Here is a 24228-nt window from a genome sequence, read left to right on the forward strand (position 1 = left end):
ACATTAACGAGTTGCGTCCGTTACTTCGTAGCTTTCCTACACATAATTTCTAGAATATTTCGACCGGAACCAAATTTTCGAGACAAGTTTCGCAACATGCCAAAAGGGACCAGCACAAGACTGCCGTCACAGTTCACAGCAAGCAATGACCTTCACAAGTCTGCACCACAAGACGTTGCCAGTGTACATATATTGGTAACTGTGCATTTGTTACTAATCTTACCACGTGCGTTACCACGCCTGCGATTTCACCGTGAACAGCATGTTAGAAGAATAAACGAAGGTTAAATTCTTTGTGGAAATGGGAGAATCTGCCACATAAGTGGCGATATTGCAACGAGTCGTGCGAAGTGTTTTGAGTGGAACGCGATTTTCAAGAGTGCAAGAACATCAGTGCAGGAGGGCAAGAAATAGAGAAAGCCATTAAAAAATTCAGTAGCCGAAAGTGCCGGGACCATTCGGAAACTTGAATGTAAGGATCCTCGAACAACAATCCACAACAGTGCTGTCACTGCCGAAATACCGCACACAACAACCCAAGGTACCATCACGTGTGATTTGAAAATGCACTCATTGGTGCTACCAGGTTCGTTCCTAAAGCTGCTGGTCCCGGAACACAAAGAAGTACGCCACGTCGAAATCTGCCGAGAATCTGCCACGAGAAATCTGCCCACAGCCTCCGCGACCGAAAAAGGCGAGACAGGGCCGCAGTTCGACCAAGTGCATGCATCGACTGCCATTGTCTTTTTCAACATTCTAGGAACTGTGCATCAACTTGTCCCCGAGGTTAGGTCATTAATAGCGAGTCCTAGCGCCATGTTTTAGGCCACCTCAGAGTAGACATCCGGCGATAGCAACCGGATCTGTGGCGCGCGCGAAAAACAGGATGCTACACGAGTATACACCGAGCTCTCTTCTCATGCATGTTCATCGCCAGAAACATCATCTCACTTGCATCGCCCGCCCTATACTCGCCAGATCTACCTACCTCCTGTGAACGTCACCTTATTCCCAATAATCGGGTGGACATAACGCGAATTGCAGATGTCCGACGCGCTTCTACGATACATTCCAGCAGTGACGGGAAAACTGGGAACGCTGTATTGCTTCTCAAGAGAACTGTTTTTGAAAGCGGTAGTGTGAAAACGCAGAAGCTCTTCCTCAAGCTCTTTCTAGTACACAGAGCTAATCTTTTTTTATGCCACTTATGTGTGGCTCCTCAGCACATTATTCGCAAAGCCAAACAAATGGTCAGCCACCACCAACAATTTTTATTTTAATACAGAAGAATACAAACGCCACCAAAACCCAAGAGTTGCGATTGCGATCTTCGCTGGCCAGCCTGTCAAAACTGTTGCTGGGAAAACAACAGCACAACAGCGGCCTTGGCAAATGAGAGGTCACTGCCGCGGCCGCCGTCCCGAGGTTTCGTTGACGATGACTTGCTCGAACCAAGGCTGGAGCAGGAGTTCCTCCAGGAACCACAGCTGCCAGTCGCGCCCTCTGGCGGACACAAGGGCGCAGTGGCAGGTGCCGGACCGGCTCGTACGCAAGCGGATGCGCACGGCCTGAACGCCCGACCACCGGCGTAGCGTCTCTTCGACTCGTGTGCCGCCGTCCTCTCTCAGCAGACGCAGGAGAGCGGTGCTCTTTACCTGCACATTTGCCCGACCGTTGCGTGCGCTCTTGAATGCGCAGTTTAGAGTGGCGTTTGTATCTACGCATGTTACTTATGAGCATGTCCACCATAGCAATTATTAACCAATCAGAACGGGTCAAAACACATGGCACGGTGCTTCAGTGGTTACGATATTCGAATGCTGATTCCGGGGACGCGGGTTCGAATCTCGACCACGGCGGTCGCTTTTCGACTGAGGTGAAGAGCAAAGCGCTGGTGTGCTTTGCGATGTCAGTGCACGTTTAATCGCAGGTGGTCGAAATTTCTGAAGCATTCCACTACAGCGTTCCTCATAGCCTGCGTCGCTTTAGGACGGTAAACCCTACAAACCAAACCAAATATTTAGGGCCGACTAATGTTCGGCTGGTTTCAGATGGATTGCGACTGATTCCAGTAGTGTTTGGCTGGTTTCAGCTGGCCTTTCTTCAAATAGGTGTGCGAGGGCATTTTTGTTTTGTTTTTTACATCACCACGGACCATCTCTGAGACTGCACGTTAGAGCCATTTCTACATTCCTTCTTGCTTCTGTTGCAAAGACAGGTACATATGAAACTTCTGAGGTTTAGGAAAGAAAATTGTGTAGCAAATGTCTTCCTCCCCAGTGGACACATCAACCTAGTTTTGAGAGAAAGTATGGAGGAGAGAGCCACAGAAGAAAGAGAGAAATAATCAATGCAAAATTTTACTGAAGGGCATTTGCAATAATGTTTATCAACCGAGACTGTTACCGCACAGCTCACGGGTGTCTTTCGCCACATACGACGCGGTCTCCCAACGAATTCCCACTGAATAGTGCAAGTACCCCTCCCAAATGCAGTATTGAAACGTACTGCTAAATTCCACCTCTACATGAAACTTCAGCGCGAAAAGGCCAGCTGTTTAGCCGAAGGACATGTCGTTCGGTATTCTCTAAGCAATGCAACAGTCGGCATTTCGGCCTTCATGGCTCCATGTAGATGGCAGTGCAAGTATTAACAGTTATCCCACTTAAGATGCGGTCAGCGAATTTGGCTACCATTATATCCATTCGAAGCACATAAGCATCGTTTCAACTGACGGTAGTGATTGCTGGAATGACGAAGCGTTATAGTAATGTGATAATTAAGCGCGTTTATATACCTGATCTTTCGGCCAACTTTTAGTGAGACGTCACTAACCCGGAGCTAACATTTGCGCGTCCGCGAACTGGATGGATGGATGGGATGGATGGATGGAATATAGGAGCGTCCCCTTTGAAACGGGGTGGTAGCAGTAGCTATCATGCTCATTTTTCTCCCTATATCTTTATTGTTTTAGATTAGTTAACTATACCATCATTCTATTTATTAATTTTTGTTTAATTAAAAACTGGCCGCAGGACAGCGGCGCCCTCTTGTTCTCGTCAGGGCAAGCACACCAGGTTCCGAAACAATACCTTGTCCAACCGATATCTCGGAGGCAACGCGCAAACACCGCGGCAGGCGCTTTCGCTCGTTGTAACTAAGTAGGGTTAACTACCGCCATTTTTTTTTAATTTTGCTGGCACAAGTAATCTGCACCATTGGCTACGAACATTAAAATATATTTGGAATAACAGCGCGAAGGACGAGGACGTTTGCGCTGTGTTTGTGTCCTGATCTTCGTCCTCGTCCTTCGCGCTGTTATTCCAAAGGCATCACCAACTAGCCAGCACTTCGACGCTTATTAAAATATAGTCCACCCGGTCTGGATCTTTCCAAGCACCTTTCTAGCAATACATTTAACATTACCTGCACTCTGATGGGCCCGTGCTCCTCCAGCTGTCGACCAGCTCGGTGACAGTCGCAGTTGATGTCCAGTCCTAAGTGGCACGGGGAGCCGCACACCACCATCTGGCTGTAGCACCGTAACGCTGCCAGCGTGAGGATGTGTGCCTGCGAAGATGACTGCCGGCACTGGAAACACAGTGGACTCAGCACCGACGCATGCGCAAGGTGCCTCAAGAACGCCATCACGTAAGCGGCAGCATTTCGGCGTGGTGGATTATCCGCACGATGACGGCAGCCAACCCGCGGTGACGGCTCGGTTTTTGCGTCTGAGCTAGCAAAGTTCATAAACAGAGAAGATAAACACTGATCGCATATCCCAGGGCCATCCGAGCATGGTTTTGTTAGCAGACCTTCTTTGGCGGCCCACTGGAGCAGTGCGTTGAGTGCAATGCTGAGGGGAGGCACTTCATCTAGGCCCTTCGTGATTACATCGTTAAGCTCTTGCAACAGCAAATCACATGCCTGGGGCTCCGGTGTTTGAGCGTGCTGTGCCCTTTTCCTTCTAAGCAGCACAAGCAAGACATCACTGATGCACCAAGGAAAGCCCTGGCAGTTCGTTTCGGAAGTACCAGTGGCTGTTCTCCCAGTCACCATGTACCATGCAGAAGCCATCTGCAGTAATGTTTCTTGTGTACTCGCTCCTGAAAGGCTTCTCTCCCGGAGAGCAAACTCAACGTCACAGAAAAAGCGCTGCCGCATTGTCTTTACCAGCTTCTGGAACTGCTTTTGCAGGTTAGCCTCAACGTTACGTATAAGGTTCCTGCTCCTGTGGTGTGAAGAAAGACTGCTTAAAAGACCTGTCACAACTTCAGCCTCAGTTGAGATACCATACCTGCGGAGGGTTTGGCTCATAGCTTCAACATACAGATCCTTAGCTTGCATGGCGGCATGCTCATGCATCTGCCAACCGGGGAACTCAAACATGTTGTGCCATACTCTTCGTTTGCCGCAACCACAGGAGCCCGAGCTGACCAGTCCCCTGTTTAGTCTGTAGAGTTGCCCGAGGACTCGGGACGACAGGTATGTATCCTTGTTGCCCGTCTTCTGCATAAACTCAGGGTATCTGTAAACGCGCTCAGATTTATCCAGGCATGCCGAGATTCCGGTTTTCACAAAGTCGAGGCTGGTGGAGATTTTCTCGGCAAGAGTCAAACACCGATGAGAAAATATTCCTTCGGGAAGCTGGTCGGCCCAGGCGAGGTGGGCGCTGGACATGAGGCCAATGTTGTCGTTCTTGATGTAGTTGCAGGTGAACGATATCATATCCTCATCCTAGAGATTTCAAAGCGCATAAAAAGATACAAGGCAAACCAGATAAGCGAGCATAAACAAAGTAAAACTGAATTGACAGATCGCATATCTAACATGCATATATCTAAACAGTCAAATGTTCACAACTATACTCCTCGAAAACATTGAGCGTAAGCTCCACTATTCGGTGTACAATTTCGAATCACGTTGGCCGTTGCATGCCCCGCCACGGTGGTGCAGTGGTAAGACGCCCGACTACTGTGCCGGAGTACCCGAGTTCGATCCCAACCGCGGCGGCTGCGTTTCGATGGAGGCGAAACGAAGAGGCGTCCGTGTGCTGTGCGATGTCAGCGCACGTTAAAGATCCCCAGGTGGTCGAAATTACTTCGTAGCCCTCCACTACGGCTCCCCCTTTCTCACTTTCCATTTTCACTCCCATCTTTCTCTCTTCCCTTACGGCGCGGTTCAGGTGTCCACAGCTACAAGTGTGGCAGTTACCGCGCCTTTCCCTTCCTATAAATAAATCAGTTTTTTCAGGTGTGCACAGAAACAAGTGTTACAAATAAAGCGCCTTTTCCTTCCAGTGAACCAATTATTATTAAATATATATTGTTAAGGTTTATTTACAGGGTGATTCTGCACTTTAGCCTGATGTGCTAACACATGGTGAGCTTCCTCTTCTTTTTCCTCTATTCCGGAGAGCCTCTTTTTGCACTTCCTTCTCCTCTTCTGTGCGCATGCCTGACATTTCCCCCTTTGCAGACGAAGCCCCTGGGCTGTCAGTCACAGTCCCGAGCGAGAGTGGCAGCGCTTCATTCTTGCGACATGAACTACCTATGTTTTCCGAGAGGGGCGACCGTGGGAACATTGGCGAGACACGACGTAATTCAACTCATTGATGCGTTTGAGCACAATAAATGGGCCTGTGTAGTGCGACAACAGCTTCAGGGACAAACCACGCTTGCGGAGAGGTGTCCAGAGCCACACTAAGTCGCCGGGAAGGTATAGGAAACATCCTGATGCCGACGATCGTAGCGCTGCTTAGATCGGTCCTGCGAGGCCAGAGTGCGTAATCGGGCAACCCGACGAGCCTCTTCAGCGCAGCAGAGGGTGCTCGAAACAGACGGCTCGGTGTCGAGAGAGAACGGCAAAATGGTGTCAAGAAAACATCGAGGCGGACGGGCGTAGAGGAGGAAAAATGGACTATAAGAAGTTGTCTCATGCTTCGAGGTGTTATAGGCGTAAGTAATGAAAGGAAGCACGTCATCCCAGTTCTTGTGCCGCGAGTCAACATACATCGCAAGCATGTTCATCAGTGTCCGGTTTGTACGTTCGACGAGGCCATTTGTTTGGGGATGGTACGGCGTAGAGTGACGCAACTGGCAAGTACAATAGCGCAGAAGCTGTTCCACAACATCTGCCGTAAACTGACGGCCTCGGTCACTGATAATTACACGAGGAGGCCCATGACGGAGGACGACAGCGTGAAGAAGAAAGAACGAGACGTCAGCGGCGGTGGCGGAAGGGATGGCGGCAGTTTCACAGTAACGCGTGAGATGATCAACGCACACGATGACCCAGCGATTGCCTTTGGACGAGCGGGTAAACGGGCCTATGAGGTCAACACCCACTTGCTCATATAGTGTGGTCGGTGGTGTCTCCGGATGTAAGTGGCCCGGCGGAGAAGTCGTGGGGAGCTTGAACCGCTGGCACTGCACGCATGAGTTCACGTAACGCTGAGTCGTTCGACGCATATTTGGCCAGTAGAAACGTTCCTTAATGCGCGTAAGAGTCCTGGCAAACCCCAAGTGCCCAGCTGTAACGTCATCGTGCATAGAGTGTAGAACAGAGGAGTAGAGGCTAGCCGGAACGACTAGCAGAAAGCGCGCATCGCCAGACGAGTAATTTTTTCGATACAGCAAACCATCGCAAATGCAGAAAGGGTTCGCAGATGCCGGATCACGAGCTTTTTCAAAAAGTGATACCAAGTCTTGATCTTTTCGTTGTTCTCGCTGGAAAGTGGCAAGATCCGGAAATTGTACGGAAATGGCGGCAAGATAGTCGTCAAAGTTGTCATCGCAGAGGGTAGTTGCGAGAGGCAGCCGCGAGAGGCAGTCAGCGTCAACGTGTTGGCGGCCACTTTTGTACGACACTGTAAAGTTGAACTCCTGAAGGCGTAATGCCCAGTGGGCCAACCGACCGCAGGGATCGCGTTGATTCACCAGCCAGCAAAGCGAATGATGATCGGTGATGACTGTAAAGGAACGTTCATAAAGGTACGAGCGAAACCGCTGTACGCCAAAAACGACGGCAAGGCACTCTTGCTCCGTCGCGGTATAGTTGCATTCAGACTTGCTAAGGGTGCGACTTGCGTAAGCGACTTCGTGTTGGTTTCCGTCATGCCATTGTATGAGCACAGCACCCACGCCGATGCCACTTGCGTCAGTGTGGAGTTCAGTGGGAGCTGTCGGGCTGAAATGACGCAGTATGGGCCGCGAGGTAAGAAGAAACTTGAGCTGGCGAAACGCAGAATCACATTCAGGAGTCCATTTGAAAGGAATATCTTTCTGCAAGAGGCATGTGAGGGGCTACGTCAGCAAACTTAGGGATGAAGCGTCGAAAGTAAGAGCAAAGTCCCAGGAAGCTCCTGAGTTCTTTAACAGACTTGGGCTCTTTGACGCAGCTGACAGCTTCAGTCTTCTGTGGGTCAGGCCTAACACCGTCTTTGTCAACCAAATGCCCAAGCGCAACGATCTGGCGTTCACCGAAGCAGCACTTCATAGAGTTCAGCACGAGACTCGCTTTCTCCATGCAGTTAAGGACCACAGCTAAACGGCTGTTATGCTCGGCGAAGGTCCTCCCGAAAATCACTACGTCATCTAGGTAACACATGCAAATTTGCCACTTGAGTCCACGCAAAAGAGTGTCCATAAATCTTTCAAAGGTAGCCGGAGCGTTGCATAGGCCGGAAGGCATCACGTTAAATTCATATAACCCATCGGGAGTCACGAATGCCGTCTTCTCCTTGTCTTTCGGATGCATCGGTATCTTCCAGTATCCGGACCGTAAATCAACGGATGAAAAGTAGGAAGCTGAATGGAGGCAGTCAATGGCATCATCAACACGCGGGAGCGGGTAAACATCCTTCTTGGTGACAGTATTGAGGCAGCGATAGTCGACACAAAATCGCCAGGTGCCATCTTTCTTTTTCACGAGAATCACAGGGGCGGCCCATGGGCTAGATGATTCCTGAATGATTCCTCTTTGCATCATATCACGGACCTGTTCGTCAATTATCTTACGTTCTGAAGGTGAAACACGGTATGGTGTCTATCTAATCGGGTGTGCAGGTCCAGTGTCGATCATGTGATGGGTGCGGGAAGGCGGAATCGGTGGTGGCGGATCTCGAGCAAAGTCGAACACGTCCGCGTGTTTCATAAGAACCTCCATCAATATTCGGCGGTCGTTGGTGGGTAGCGATTCATTTATCATAGACTGAAACTGGGAATCAGCATGATCGGGACGTCTAGTTGAACGAGCAACGCCGTCACTGAACGCGGCGATGTGCATAGAAAGGCGTTCTTCAAAGTTTCAAACCACGCGGCACGGTCCACGAGCACGGTCCAAATAATAGTCCTCGGTAACAGGATCGAAGCGATCAGCAAAGTCCAGCCGCTGGGGTTGTTGCGGAGGAGGTGGCGCCCTGTAGTGGGTACGAGCTAGGGGAGCAGGGTCATATGAGTCGCTTCGGTGGTCACGGACGGGAGGAGGAGCGGTAGAACGCCAAGAAGAGCGCTGGATGGGAGCTGCCTGCAGGGAGCAGCTATCACAGGGGATTGCACTGCGGTTCACACCTTGATGGCGGGAGAGCTCATCACGGACAATTTGGCGAATCATGTCGGCCAAATGCGGAGGCTCATGTGAATGCTCGTGAGAATCCACGCTTGCAACAGTGGTCACGTTAGGCAGACGGCTGAATTTCGGGGTTATGCGACGCAGCTTTAAAGTTTCGAACGTACGACAGTGCTTGATCACGGCCGCGGGAGAATCTAAGTTTTCTTTTGTAATTAAAAAAGTTATATACGTCCACCGCGATGCCCTTTAAGAGATGGCCAACTCTGTCTTCGTCAGACATGCTCGGATTCACCGCTTTGAAGAGTTTTAGGACCTCTTCTATGTACATTGTGCATGTTTCACCGGGCCTTTGGGCTCGCTGGAATAAAGTCTGCTCAGCGCATTTCCGTTTTGCCGTGGTATCCCCGAAACAATTTCGAATCTCCTCTTCAGAACGATCCCAGCTCGTTAGGAACGCTTCATGGTTCTCAAACCATGTCAGGGCTGTGGAGTCCAAGAAAAAACATTTGCCAGCATTACAGTGGCATCCCAGCGATTGTACTTGCTCACCCGCTGGTAATTGGTGAGTCACTCATCCACGTCTTCGCCAGCCTTGCCAGAAAAAGATCCGCGGCTCACAGTAATGCCGCCATGCGGGTGCCGCTGGACCTGGCTGCCGTGCGTCGCCGTCTTGGATCATTGTGGTGGTCAAGGGGGGAAGCCCAGCGAGTCGTCGGCTCACCTCCATCGAACCGCAGCCGTCGCGGTCGGTATCGAACCCGGGTACTCCGGCACAACGTGGTCGGGTGTCTTACCACTGCACCACCCCGGCGGGGCGCTCTATCCACTTTCACTCTTCCCGTACAGCGCGGTTCAGGTGTCCACAGAAATAAGTGTCAGACACTGCTCATTGCCCTTTCTGTGAGCCAATTATTATCATTAGATATATAAAAGTCGCAGAATGAAAAGGCGGTGTTAAACGGGCCATGGCGTCTACTCTGGCGATTAGTTGTTGTTGTTGTGGCTGTAGGAAGAAGGAAAAGAAAATGCACAGGCCTGCTACTGGCTCTGTGGCTGAGCCACCTCCGCTGCCTGTTCCTGACCCTACGGGGCTAGGACGGTAGGTCAACGCCACCTTCGGCGGGGGCTAGCCAGCCACCGAATTTTTATCTGTTGTAGGCCGTCATTGCACCCGCCAACGCTTAGGTTGTTGTTCTCCTCTAATTTGATGGCACATACCCACACAGGGGGATCGGTCAAGAATTGGGGTGCAGAGATATTAGATTTTGAGATGCATAACTACATCGCAAAAATAAATAGAAATAAATGCTAGGGAATAGAGAAGAAAATGTAAATATGAAAAACCAAAATAAAAAAGTAAATACTAACGCACGCAGTAGAATAGTAAGATTTATATGTACAGATTAAAACTTCAAAGCATATTAGCAAGGTAGACGTTTTGTTTCTATTAAGTGATTGAAAATGAGTAAAAATGATCAGCTATGAATGGTATTGACTACAATAACTAGGCATGACTCATCATGACTATGAAATGACCATATGTCAAAAGACGACTTGAATGACTACAACTGACTAAAAAGGAGTAAAAATGCTTAGCGATGAGAGGCAAATGATAGGAGAGGAAGGGTAGGCGCTCACCGTTCTCCTCTTAAGAGACATCTAAAAGACCCTCAAATTTTTTAAAGCATAGTATGTCATCAATAGTCATCATGTAAGGCACATTTGAAAGTCAAGGGGAAAAAAAATTGATGACCAGAACAATTTCTATTGCAGGAATCCCCCCTTTTGAAGAGAAGAGTCGCTGCCACTGACATGTTTTGACCATGCGGGTGGCAATAGAGGGATATAAAAGATCCTGAAATTGCCAGATTCGGCTGCCCCATTGTGGTAGTGCAGTAGTTAAGATGCCCAACTACTGTACTGGAGTACCTGGGTCGAATCCGACCAGCAGCGGCTGCATTTTTATGGAGGCAAAACGGAGAGGGGCCGTATGCTGTGCGTTGTCAGTGCAAGTTCTCCAGGTAGTTGAAATTACTCCACAGGCCTCAACAACGTCACCCCTTTCTCTCTTTCCGCTTTCACTCGAACCTTCCTCCCCTTCCTTTACAACATGGTTCAGGTGCCCACAAAAGAGTGACAAATACTGTACTTTTCCTTTCCTGTAAACCAACTTTTATTATTATATTAGTCGGCTATGAAAATTTTCAAATGGCCATGGTAATAGCAAGAGAGATTGCACAAATTCCATCAGAAATGAATGTCGCTTCAGAACGGCTGAAAAGTGCAAAAGGTATAGCTAAATCATACATACTAGGTCTAGCTGTCCATCTGCTTTGTACACTTGATCATTGAAAACCATAGGCTCCACATTTTCACCAGGAAAAAGCAAGTCCTCCTCCGCAATTACCACATATTCATCGCCATCCAAGTCTGAGCCTGCATCCAAGATTTGTATTGAAGATGAAAGAAAGACACATGCAACAAATTTAAGCGATGTAGCTTGAAGCAAGTTTGCAGGAGAAAGAAATGGTAGATATTGATTTATAAGCATTTTTGATGGATGCTAGGCCAAAAATGAAGGCCAGCTCTACCAAAATACTATTGTGCCTCTTAAACAATTTGTAATAAAAAGGAAGAAAAGAAGCCAAGAGTAACACTTTTGGCGAGGTTTTTTTTTTTTCCAAAATAAGGCACAGAGACCAATGGACAAGAAAAATGTCTAAAGCCAATCATTTCACATCAAAAAGAACTCAAATCATGATCATCTTGGAAATGACTTGCTCATTCCTATTATCTGCTTTGTATGAAGGTCCATTTTTCAGACTAATATTCTCTATTTCCCAGTTGCAAACTGGAAGCAGCTTGGTGCAAACATGTGGCACTGTTTTTGTTTGTTTCATGCCCTGAGGCTTTTGAATTGCCCGTACAATCATATCTGATTTTGCCATTTATTTACTAGTAGTGAACTTCAGGTGAAGTTCTCGTCAGTGAATATTACAGCTTTGAGTCAGAACTAGTTATTACGTTCCATTCATTTATTTATTATTTCCGAATTACTGCCAGCCTTCAAGAAGGCCTTAGGCAGGAGTGGGACACTAAGTATAAATGAAAAACACTGCAGAAAAAACATGTCACAAGACGAGAATCAAGCAGCCAATCAGACATAATCAGCCCGTTTGCACAGACAGCCAACAGCAAATGCAGTGACCAGACATAAAATGAAAGCTATAAGAAGACAAAGAAAATGATGAGGAAAAGCAGATAGGTGAAACACTTGTACACAAAGTGCCATAGATGATCAAACAGTAGCAATTCGTGCCAAGTGACTAAGAATCTTGTTTCAAGTGTCTTACAAAGGACTCGGTAGTCGGGCATTCCGTAGTTTCGGCAGGAAGTGCGTTTCATTCGCTAACTGTTCAGGGAAAAATGGAGTTATTAAAGATATCTGTTCTGCAGCTATGTTCTTTCAATTTGTTTACTGGCTTCTGCATGTGGTCCTCCGTGCATTCGGTTCTATATAACGATTCTTACCTATGCCAAGCTTACTGTGATAAGGAAGATGCATGCATTTGAGTCATTCGTGGTAGCGTCGCACGTACAGTCTTCCCTATCAACACCTGAGCCAGACCGAGAAAGCGTAAGTGGAATTGATCCTCAGGAAGGCATACAAGACAGCGCTGGGGCTGCCAATAAGAACGGCAAACGCGAATTTAATGGCCCTTGGCTTAACAAACACATACGGAGATAACTGCAGAGAATCCAACTTAGCCTTATTCCCAAATGCTGTTGCTGAGGCTCGCCAGTTGTATGAGCCATGCTCAAATTCAGCTGACCTTTTTCTGAACATTCCCAAGTTTGCTAATATTTTCTTTAGTATATCGATGCCATACAGCGAAAGCATATTCTAAAATTGGCCTTGCAAAACTTTTGTGAGCTAGGAGCTTTATATCTTGTGTGCCCCTAACTTAAGGTACTTCTCAAATAACCAAATTTTCGCATGGCCTTCTTTTCAACATATATCAATATGACACCTTAATATTTGTTAGCAATGTGTATCTGTCCCTACTCTTCATATTGCCATCAGACTTACAATATGATGTGGCTATACATGAGACAAGCACTAAAGTGAGATAATAACACACTAAAAAAAAATCGATGGCTAAATACTAACTTGCTGGAATAAAAGCACAGAAAGAGAGGCTATGAAGTGCACAACGCACGCTGCTGTGTTTTTTTTTTCTCATTTGTGATTACCTGCAAACATATTTCGTCTCTCTTCACCACTCTCTACAAACATCCAATTTTTGAGAATTTCTGGACAGAGCCCAGCATGTATTTGGTCATCTCCTTTGAGTGAAAAGCACCTGTCATATCATTTCCTCAGGCCTCATCACCAATATCAATCCACAAACTAAGGCTGTGCAATACTAGGGTGCATTAAAATGTGTTGAAATACTGTGCATAATTTGTTCTATCCTTCAATTGGAGATACTAGCGTAAGTAAATAGTCAGCCTTTATAGTTACCAACACAGCAAAGTTAAGAAGTTACATACAGTTTTCTTAGAAACTGCCTAAGCAATTGAGGCGTGACTGCAAGAGTTCAGTAAATGCACAAAAAAAGCAGTCATAACATGAACATACAAGTCCACTTATAGCAATCAGGAAGTCAGTGAAGTCCTATGAGAGACATGAGTATTTTTGCTCATATTCTTATGCAATTTCATCCTCCCTGGTCATAAACAAAATAAATTTTCTTACGGGCTACCAGACTGTTTACATTGTAAGCTACATTTTAATACAAATTTTCATTTTTACATAATTTATTATTTTTTGTGTATTCTGGCATGACCTAGTACCATCATTTGAAGGATTTACTCCAGTTGAGTGTGTGCCCATCTAGCTTCACTTATGTTCTAAATATAAACGGCCTTTGACAGCAATTAAATTTTTTGTTACTTTTTACATGAGCAGACTTTTATTAATTCTAACTCTTGTAATTTTAACTGCTGATCTATTCAGACTCCACTGCCATCAACATCAAGATTATTAAGCAGGCCCCATTCGTTCACGTCCCACCTAATTCAAACAAATTTTCTGCGCCTTTCGCATTTGAATTATCGAGTCGATTGTAATAACATACGACTGATTTCATGCGGTTCACGAGTTTTGTTACCCCTTATGACAACTGTGATGACTGTCAATCATTAGAATTTGACTTAATAATTATCGATGCCATATTGCTTGCACTAATACTGTACCCACTCCTGTTACGTCTCTCATGAGAGACTGCAGTATGTGAAAATTAATAAATAAGATAAAAACAAACACCGCCTCTATTAGTGCATGGCATGACCCACCAGCCATTTCATCAGGATGGGGCCGTGGCCCCTTGGCCGGAAATACAACGCAGTCCCTGATGTGGTGCAAGGCGGGCACATCTACAGCTTCAAACTTTCGCACATCACCGGGATGAAGGCAAGGGCACTTTGTCACCACCACAGTGCCTGTCGATGGAAAGCACGTTACATGCTACAAAACTGCTTTCAAAGGAAACAAGAAACTCCCATATTCTTTTTATAGAAAAGAGTAACACACTAGATATTGCCTTTGTTTGAAAAAATGAACTCCCTGCACATTTTACCTTCAGCCACTTAAATCAGCTAAGGCCTCACTAGATAACGACTGGAGATGGCAGAGTCTCAAGAACCGCCGTCCCCTAGACTATGAGTAAAGCCACAGAAAAGAGATTATGAAAGATATAACTGCCCAATTAAACTTAATTTCAGCAAAATCCTTCCATGGGACCTATTGTGCAAATTACATGATGCACTAATAAATTCTACTCTCTCGCGCTGTGCATTACACATTATTATCATCAACTTCAATACATAGACCCCACCACTGTAGCTCAGCATTAGAGCACTCAGCTGCTGTGTCCAAGGACGTGGGTTCGATCCCGTTCATGGCAGCCACTTTTCTATGGAAGCAGAAAGCAAGGCGCCCATGTGCTGTGCGATGTCAGTGCACGTTAGAGAACTCCAGGTGGTCAAAATTTTTCGGGCCCTCCACTACGGCGTCCCTCATAGCATGGGGCACTTTGAGACGTTAAACCCTATAAGCCAAACTAATAAATTTTAAGCAATAGTTTCTAGACAGAGAAAAAGTAAATTGTTTTGCAAAGTGGCATCCTATAAAACAATGCCAGAAGATATAGTATGCCTGATAGCTAAAGTTCAGTTGCAGAGCAATATCTTTTTTTTCTTTTCATCAGAAGGTGTTTAAAGTTCTTGGTCCCAAACAAACTGTTTATTCTGATGCTATTTACCATGGAGATATTCTTTGGTACAGTAATCGTTAAAGATATAAACGTCAAAAACACACATTTTTCAGCAGAAGCCTTCTATCAGCCCTCATAAATGAATGCATGAACCAAAAGAGTGCAACAAGCCTCCGTGTTCAATACAATTTGGAACCTCTTTATACCTAAACTATTTACTGCAACAGCTAGAGCAGTAATGGAGTTGCAAGAAAAACAAGACGGTCTCAGTTGTGAGGAATCAGTGTGTTGCTCTGGCAATTATTACAAAAAAGCGGAAGAATGCCATACCTGTAACAACCCGACTAGTACCCTTGGGTTTCAGAGTCTGCCCACTGTTCCTTATATCTGAAAACTGGACAAAGACTTGACCATATTCCAGAGTTCCTGTCTCGTCCAGGACACCGAGCATATTGCGGCCGGTGTCCTCGGGCACTGCTATCTGGCTCTTGTTCTTCAGACCTGCTGGAAAGCCGCAGAAGTGCTCTTCTGATGTGGGTGTTTTCAATTTTGAAAAATTATGTTTCTATAAAAACCCTACTAATATCCCAATCCTGTCTCACTGCAAAAGTGCAAACTACAGGAACATCAGTATTTGGCTGCCCGAAATTTCTGCACACACACTTAACGTATCATAAAGTAGCATATTATGATATACGCTATTTCAAAATTGATAAAATGTAATTTAATATCTATGCTTGCTTGCACATTCTAAAATTTAAAGAAAGCTGCTGTCAGTTCACATTGCGACCTTTCACGGAGTTCACTGTTCGTAGTCTTTACTGACTACAACTGTCAGCAGCCTCTGGATATAGCTTTACTTGCATGGATCATCTTTTAACTGACTTTTGTTCCTAACTGGAACACTATGCAACTCATCAGTATCAGTGGATGCTGCAGCAGAAGGTTTCTTGCTGACTGACTTTATTTCCCCTTCTGAGAATGCTAGAGGATTTGTAAAACCCTAAATGTAATCAGGATTGTTGAAATAAGAATACTAAAATGCAATTTAACTTTATAATCCAGGCTTATACTAAAACAGTCATCTAAATTTCCTGGCTTTTTAGATTTTCATATATTTGCTGGTAGATAATGTTGACTTATTTTGTACCAGATGGCTAAAGACATTGCAGTGCTGTTCCTATTTCTTTGCAGTTCACCTTCTGAGCATGTGAGGCATTTTCTTTCTAGCACAGGATATCACAGAGTTCTACAAACAAAAAGCAAAACCAAACCCTGAAAGAAAATACATTCTATTTCCTCACTGTTACGCCTATCACAGCAATATCAAAGCTCACAGATGGAGTTTTATGCAGAGCTCAATTCTACCAAACAGCATGATTATTATTTATAAGCATATGCTTAGATGCTGGAAAAACTGTGTGGCCATTTCTTATGCAATTTATTCAAAATGTCTCACTACGATGACCACCTGAACCTTTATTTAGGGAAGGCATGAGAGAAGGAACAAGAATGAAACATTTACAAACGTGAATTCGGCCACGTAGTGCAAAAATTATAAGCTCTAATAGACAAAGAACAAAGTTAAGCAATTGATTTTGCTCCGGAAGATATCAGCTTGAAATGAGTGCATCATTAGAGCATAATATAATTAAGGCAGGATGTAGGTTTCTGCACATTTATCTTCTAAACTAACCAAGGACATGCCTGTAAAATTCTTAAATTGCCAGACAGTATCTTTGGAGACAAGTTATTGCCAAAGCCTAGTATAGTAAAGGCACTGATAGTGCGAAATTTTCTGCTGGTCTAATTAATCAACTTAATTTAGAATCCTTCTGAACCAAGGAAGGTACTCTGCCTGATAAATGTCTGGTAAAGATCCATGTCCTCACAACAGAGCTTGGACATCTACCAGACATACTTTAAATGTGCCATAATAGATGACCAAGACTGGATATCCACTGGACATCCGCAGTAGCACACTTATTTTGAAATATTTGTTCACTCTTGAAGACCAGTGTTGAAGATTGCTACTGCAGACTAGCAGATGTTTAGTCCTGAAAACCATTATTCAAGATTGCAACAGTAGAAAAAAGTTAACAGCTATTTACCCACTGTGCTATTGTAGACAGCTAGAAGCAGGGAGTGGATAAACGGTTCATTAGTCAGAGCTAGCCCAAGGTGACGAAGCTTGTCAAGGGGCAGGTACAGTGAACTGAGATGGGGGTCTAGCACCTGCAAAGCAGTGTCATCATTGACAAAGGCATCACATAGCTGCAGCACCATGCTCTGCTGAAGATGCACAAACACCCGAGCAGGAACTCCAAGCTGCTCCAGGATTGTAATAAGGGGCCGGTTCAGAAACACTGGGCCTGTAACAGAGGTTTGTGGAAAAGATCGATTAACTTGAGTGGCAGAATAGCAAACCCCTTAATATGCTTGTTGTGATATGGATGTCTGCTGGATGTCCGCTAGATAGGAGACAGCACACATTGTTTTTTCTTTCAACATATGTGTGAAGTTCATGCCCAAAAATCATCACGAATGGCCTCCAAAGCTGGCTTTCTATACTGTGACCTTTGAACTCTTGAAAAAAAAAAGCACTCTACTTTGTTTTATCCTGTAAAAGCAAGCTGCTAGAATGCACTACTTGTGCCTTTTTAACATTTTCTAAAACAGTATGTTTTACTTGTGGACATGATTTGCTAAAAAGAAGTGCTAGCCATTTCTAGGAGTGAATTTTAAGGAGTACAGACACAAATTTTCAGCTTTGAACCCTTCCTTTGTAATGTTGGTTAAGACATTAAAAATGTGAATCACCATGTGGAATTTTCTTGCACCTTGTATATAATTTATTATTGCATTTTCTCTCATGTGCTGTTTGGTCTTCAACAGTCAAATGTTTAGAAACAGCACACAAAACTGCAACATGTTTGTCACTTTTTCATTCTCCCCAACCATATCCATGAATTGATTCATTTATAAAAAATGGTTCACGTGAATAAATACACATGCATACACAAAGATAACAGGGTGCTAAGTAAAGAACGGTAGATATTTTCAAGCGTGTCCAGGTGTTTACTCTCAAGCCAAATAAAGCAAAAAATAGTCTAACCATGCTATGTCCATCTTTAACTATACATCTCTCACTTCTTGTATGCTGCATTGCTCCAGAAATCCCTATGTTTGAAATGGCATGCCATATAGGAGTTCACAATTACTTAAGCATTCTTATCAGACAACCCTGCTGATCAAACGACCACTAATCACTCTCAAAATATGGCATGTGGTCAACTTCAGTTCATCTGCCCCTTTAAAGCATGTGCCACCTTACCTTATGTTTTACGCCATATCTCTGTGACCTTAACTGCACCATGTAACACTGAAAACTGGGAGGATTAGATTAGCAGGAACACAAAATACACTAGTACTCTTTTAAGGGGATCAGATATTGAGTAATAAACAGCCAAACATCAATTCCTTTGATTTTTCGACTGCTTCTAAATCAGTCTGAATACGTCATGTGGTCAACTTCAGTTCATCTGCCCCTTTTAAGCATGTGCCACCTTATCTTATGTTTTACACCTAATCTCTATGACCTTAACTGCACCATGTAATACTGCAAACTGGGATGATTAGAGCTACCAGGAACCCAAAATACACTTGTACTATTTCAAGGGGATCAGATATTGAGTAATAAACAGTGAAACATCAATTCCTTTGATTTTTCGACTGCTCTTGGTCTCCAAATATAAAGAAAAAATTTATGTGATGATCTTAGGTGACAATGCCAACATATCAAATCAGAAGAGAACCTACGGGGTGCAGATACTCGTACGATCTCGAGACTGTCTGAAGTCAAACAGTGGAACTTGTCCATGCTTTCACGCAGCAAAAGCTGGTCTCCCCGCAATTCTGGATTAAGGCAGAGCACGCCTTTGTAGCCAGCATAACGGATCTGAATGGCTGATGGGACTTCGGCTAGACCCAGCTGCTCGCCCACCTGTGTGATAGCAAGGGAAAATAACTGACAAGAAAGGTCAAAAAGTAGCACAGGAACTAATAGTTTGGCAGATGTCTCCCTGGTTTTGCAAGCTGCTCTATAATTTCTATTGCGACACTACTGTAATCACTACACTACTACAGACAGAGTTTATTTGAGTGAAACAAAATATCGAAAACCAAGAATAAAAAACTTTCTAGTTTTTTTAAAGGCTAAGGCTTGATCGGATATTTAGGGGAATACCCCAGTGTGGAGCAGGTTTGTAATAAGGGAGTAATTACTCGTTGACATCCACCAAGTGCAGCTATACAGCTACGAAGGAAAGCTATACAGCTTTCGAAGAAACTTTGTAGTTAAATAAAACGTTGTCCAAAGAAAATCTTCATTCCCCCCTTCAGGATGAATTTCTCTCGACCTTCGAAATTTCTGAGAAAGCTGTATATAGCTTTCCTTTGTAGCCATATGGCTACGCTTGGGTGGATGTCAATGAGTAATTACTCCCTTATTGTAAAGGCTAAGGCTTGAGTCAGCAAATATTTATAAAACTATGGTTTATATGTAGCAACTTGTCTCAGCATGTAAGTTTAAAGGCAGACTCCATGGTTAATTGTTCAGTTACCTTGTTTGCTTAATTTTGTATTTTATTACTATCACACCAAACATTAGTTTAAACATATACAGGGCAGCAGATGTCATGTAGTTCAAAATTATCTTCAGTAAGGCAATAAGGCAGGCAGGCAGGATTACACCTGCACTGTATTCAAAAGCTGTAGAGTTTATTGGCACAAAATAAGTGAACCTGTTTTACTTCACGGAATGCATCAGCTGTACACAATGAGTAAAAATAAATCAGTTGAGGCAGAGATCTGAGAAAGTTAGTATACTTTCTTCTTTGCTTTTGAATGAGAATAAACTGTATTGAACTGTATTGAATGTATTTTAAACATATAATTATAGCAGGCAGGCATTAAACCATTGCAATGCAGACGTGTGCTATACTATAATTTGTGTCTGTTAACCAATTCAGCACAAATGGCGAGGCCACTTGATATCTCACGTAGCCGTCTTATGAATATACCATGCAGCCAGTAATGCAACTAGAAACATGATGCAAAGCAACTAGCAGCAGAGATATAAAGCAAAATCATCCAGCCACATTTAGTGTTCCTACAGAACCCATGAATTACAATGAATACTTACTTAGAACGCAGGAAAGGGCCGAGAGTAGTGGCCCAGTGCATCTAACACAACACACATTTTTTACTTCGTGCATTAACAAACCTTTGCCATGAGTGACTTCGAGATCATGCCAATGCCATCCGAAAAGATATAGGGTTTCTCAGACAGGGGGTGTCTGCCACCAACAATGTCGGGTAGGTCCCTCTTTGCTCCACTATCCATCGGAACACGCACAGTGTCCTCCGTGGCTGAAAAACACTGGCCCATGCGAGCCATCTTGTAGCCCACATTCGGAATGTGGGTTACATCTCCCATCCAGGTCCGGATGTCCTGCACAGACTTGCCTTTGCCGTCCTTGAACCAATGCATGCAAAACAAAACAAAAACTTGGACAACGCCTAAATATCATTACCTGCGACAATGCGATAGCTTAAAAGCAACATTACGAGCCACCATGGACAACCATACATACTGCTCGTACCATGCATTACCACACACACAACTGCTCATATAATGCATCATTAAACAAACATTTTAAACTGATTCGAATTAAAAGGAATTTCCTTCTCTCCATTTTTCCACCTGCCACTTCCTTCTAGCCTCTCCATCAGAAAGAAATTTCCCCCTCTACATTTTTTCACCTGCCAGCTGTGACAGATTGCAGTCAGCTCCCCGTCTCCATTTTCCCACTTGCCAACTGTGACAGGTTGCAGTCAGCTCTTCTGTTTACCAGCATTGGCTGACGACAGGTGGAAAGTGTGCAACACCTCCGACTCTGGCTTTTCGCTCCTGTGGTGTCTTTATGATATTGCCTAAAACTTATGCACAGCATTCCCCCATAAAATAGCAAAACACTGAGCTCATGCGCCATGTACATATTGGTTTTTCTTGGCTATGTACATGCCAGCACATTGTTTTAGCCTTCATACAAAAAGTAAAGTACAATTGCTTTTTACCTGGCTTATAATCGAGTCTTTACATTGTCCGCAGGCGATCCGTTAAGACCAACAATGTAGTGAAGCTTTTGTTAACACAATTGGCAAATGAATTATTAATGCACGCTTCCTAAAGGACTATTTAACCATATGGGCTTCACTAGTTTTGCGCTGAGATCACAGTATTATCCTTTATATAGTGCACCAGTTTACTTTAACAGGAACTGCTGTCACATTACAGCTAGAGTTACAGCAAGGCAAGCAATACGAGCCTCACTAAGCATTCGAAAGTATGAATAATTCTGTTTCCACATAAAATTCAAACACCTAGTCAAATCAACAATTCAGTCTCAGAGAGGACCAAAAATTTATTCTAATTATGTGGAGTCCAGTTTGAATAAACCAATATTGAATACACTATACAAACAAAATTCTTGAAAACGAAAGACGTTGTCCATCGAGCGAAATATGAAGGCATGCTCGCCCAGTAGTTGCTGGCCTTGGGAGTAGTTGCTAGATAGTATTATGTAAGACACGGCATATATGGGCACATCCTTCATGTTGGAAGTATATTGCAGTGATAGTTTTGAAAGCAAATAAAATGTAACTACAAATTCATGTCGTTACCTTAGCATAAAGCCATGCGCCATGGTCCCGCAGCTGGCTGGTACTACTCCCCAGGTACTGGTAATGCCGACCCGCGATGAAAACGCCTTTGCGCAAAAAAGCTGCGACAGTGGCTTCAAGAATTTCATCCGTTTTTTGGTTGAACATAAGTGAGTGCGACAGAAAATCAAGGTTGTCGTCTCGAAATGTGACTCGAAGGGCATAGTCAGGATCGAAACTACGCAGCACCCTGTTTTTGCTGTGCACTTCGGGTGGCAAAAGGAACAGGTTTGATGGGGTAGCAATTAAACGGCGTACCCAATAGCAGCTGTTGGGAATCTCTATGGACGTACAGCATGCGTGGAACTTGTCGAAAAGAATCAGCAGTGCTGTTTTTAGCGTAAATATGCTCCCGTTTTCAACAGAAGCGCAAAGAGCAAAAAATACTTGCTCGAGTGCCCGCTCGTCCACTTTGGCACACCTCTTAATGAACGCAAGGATGGCATCAAAGTCGTTTTTTGATAGCATAGCCATTTGTGCCAAGACGTCGTGACTTCGCTGGAATACTGCATTTAGAGCATAACGGCACGAGAACTGCAACAAGGGCGCGACTGCGGTCATGAACTTTTGCTTTGCGCACTCCACGCGGTCTGAAATGTCGCATGTGACAACTGGAGCGTACACAAATTTGACGTCTCTCCTGCAGCGGTGACTAAGGCGGCCTACGGCTCGGCTTGCCTTCAGTTTGTCAGCCATGCGCAGTTTCATAACAGGGCACCTGGCAAAACTGACACTGTGCAGGTAAGAGCTGCACATGCACTCAATGTCTAAAGTCCTTTTAACCTTCATCACCTCACAAGTCTGACTTGGTGTGCGCTGGCTCTTTGACAGAAGGATGTCCCCTAAATTGTGCTCGACTTGCTTGTGAAGAAGAGGAATTGTCTTGACATGGAGGTAGACATCTGTTGTGTCAACTCTGTTATCGATTACTACACGGTAGATGTCGTCATACTTTAAAGTAAGTCGATATATGCTACTAGTCTTCTTACACGCATGCTGGAGCCTTATGCAGACATACAGAATTTTTTCGTCATGCTTAAATGTGCAGTCTAGTTTGAAGTAAGTATCTCGCATATTATGTTCCGCAATACTATAGAGTTCAGCAAATGTGGTGAGACTAACATATGCTCCGAATGAAATGGTTGCCAGTGGAATGTCAACCTCTAGCGGAATGAAGCCGTGCCAAAAACCGCTGGTTCGGTCAGGTTCTAACCACTGCAGAATGCCTAAAAAAGAGGGATTTGTTGAGCCATTAAGGCACCAATAACTAGTGATAACTGCACTCACTTTCTCGAGATAGGCTCCAGAAACAGCAGTTGCGAATGCTAGCTCGCATGATACTTGCTGTATTGAATCTTCATAGATGCCTTCCGAAGGTTTCTGTAGTATGTCTGACATATGTAGTGCAACAAAGTGCAAGTCATTGCAGCTCGTGATGAACCTCTGAAGAGCAGATAAATGTTGCTGGTAATCAATGCCTGGCTTGCTAATCCAGAGGCAGGTAAAGGAAAGAGTTTCTGAAAGCCTATCCATAATGGTGTAATTCGTAGGAATGCCTCTTCCACAGAAAAGTCCATAATACTAGAATAAAAATTGGTATTTCACATTAAGTGCATTATACCATGTATGCAGGCTATGTTGCAGTGCAAAAAGCTCATGTGCACAGCGCACAGGTTGAGAAAGATGGCTGGCAGAGCAAATAACAGGAAAGCAGCGCCGAACAGGTGGATAAGCATGCTTCACATTACAGAACTGAATATCGGCCAGGGGATGCCTAGCATTTTCAGGCGCGTTTTTTAAAATTAGAAACAGCTACGCAAAATACAACTTTATCTAGCGAAAGCGCACGCGTTCATTGGATGCTTTTGCGCATTTGTACGTGCGCAAAAATGAACGGAGGGCCATCCTACGGCATTGATTTCCATAACAGCTAGGCGCTGGTTGGGTCGTCACGCATGATGCCGGTTTTTCAGATCGCGCTTACGACACGTTCTGCGGCTCTCACAACAACAAAGTTGAAACTGGAAGACACACAGGCTAAAGCGCCCCACTTTTTGCACTCTAACATGCTTCTGCGCCGCATTCGTACCAGCGACGATATAAAAGAATTCTATGGTCATCTTCGCATGATTTATAAGTGCCTCCATTTATCCATTCATTCCATTCGTGGCCTGACTCACTTTGGCTATAGTGCCTAGAATATACTGGCTAGTGTGCCGAGGGCGCGCGCTGGCGTGTCCGCCGCGGTGATGCCTTCCCGCTGCCACCGCGGGGCGGCGCTACCAATAGCTAAGGTGCTATCGCTCCGCGTTCGCGGCCTCAGCAGCATTATAGGTCCGGATAGCGCGCTGCGCTTTTCACTGCGAAACCTGTCTCTTGACGGTTTAAGCGCACTTTGTGTCTAAAAACAGTCTTGGTGGAAGACATTCATACCGTCCTAGTACTGTGCGGAGAAAATCATACGCTCAAATAGCGCTCGAGGAAGCGTTTAACAAATACTGTCTGGTCCATGCCTGCTATATATCTGTTTTATTTATTCAGCTGAACCGGATAAGGTCTTAAGCAGAACACATATTGACTTCCTGATATTCAGCGA

The 24228-nt window shown here is 44.7% G+C and overlaps 1 protein-coding gene across 3 annotated transcripts; it reads right to left on the reverse strand.

The window, feature by feature from the left end:
- Positions 1-1258: 1258 nt before the first annotated feature.
- LOC146182429 (uncharacterized) lies at positions 1259-23812 on the reverse strand. Of its 3 annotated transcripts, none has more exons than XM_084577528.1 (9): positions 21594-23812; positions 20134-20385; positions 18669-18852; positions 16961-17221; positions 15180-15350; positions 13930-14076; positions 10883-11007; positions 3427-4737; positions 1259-1655 (listed from the first exon to the last, which is right to left on the reverse strand). In XM_084577528.1, the coding sequence occupies exons 1-9, from the start codon at positions 23163-23165 to the stop codon at positions 1401-1403; spliced, it is 4278 nt and encodes a 1425-aa protein (XP_084433654.1). In that variant the 5' UTR covers positions 23166-23812; the 3' UTR covers positions 1259-1400. The 3 variants fall into 3 exon arrangements, with proteins under 3 accessions (XP_084433654.1, XP_084433653.1, XP_084433655.1); XM_084577527.1 differs by having other exon boundaries at positions 15180-15353; XM_084577529.1 differs by lacking the exon at positions 13930-14076 and having other exon boundaries at positions 15180-15353.
- Between the last annotated feature and the right edge of the window lie 416 nt (positions 23813-24228).

This window comes from Amblyomma maculatum, chromosome 8 (genome assembly GCF_055883805.1).
Source record: "Amblyomma maculatum isolate TAMU_Amacu chromosome 8, ASM5588380v1, whole genome shotgun sequence".
Classification (NCBI taxonomy): Eukaryota; Metazoa; Arthropoda; class Arachnida; order Ixodida; family Ixodidae; genus Amblyomma; species Amblyomma maculatum.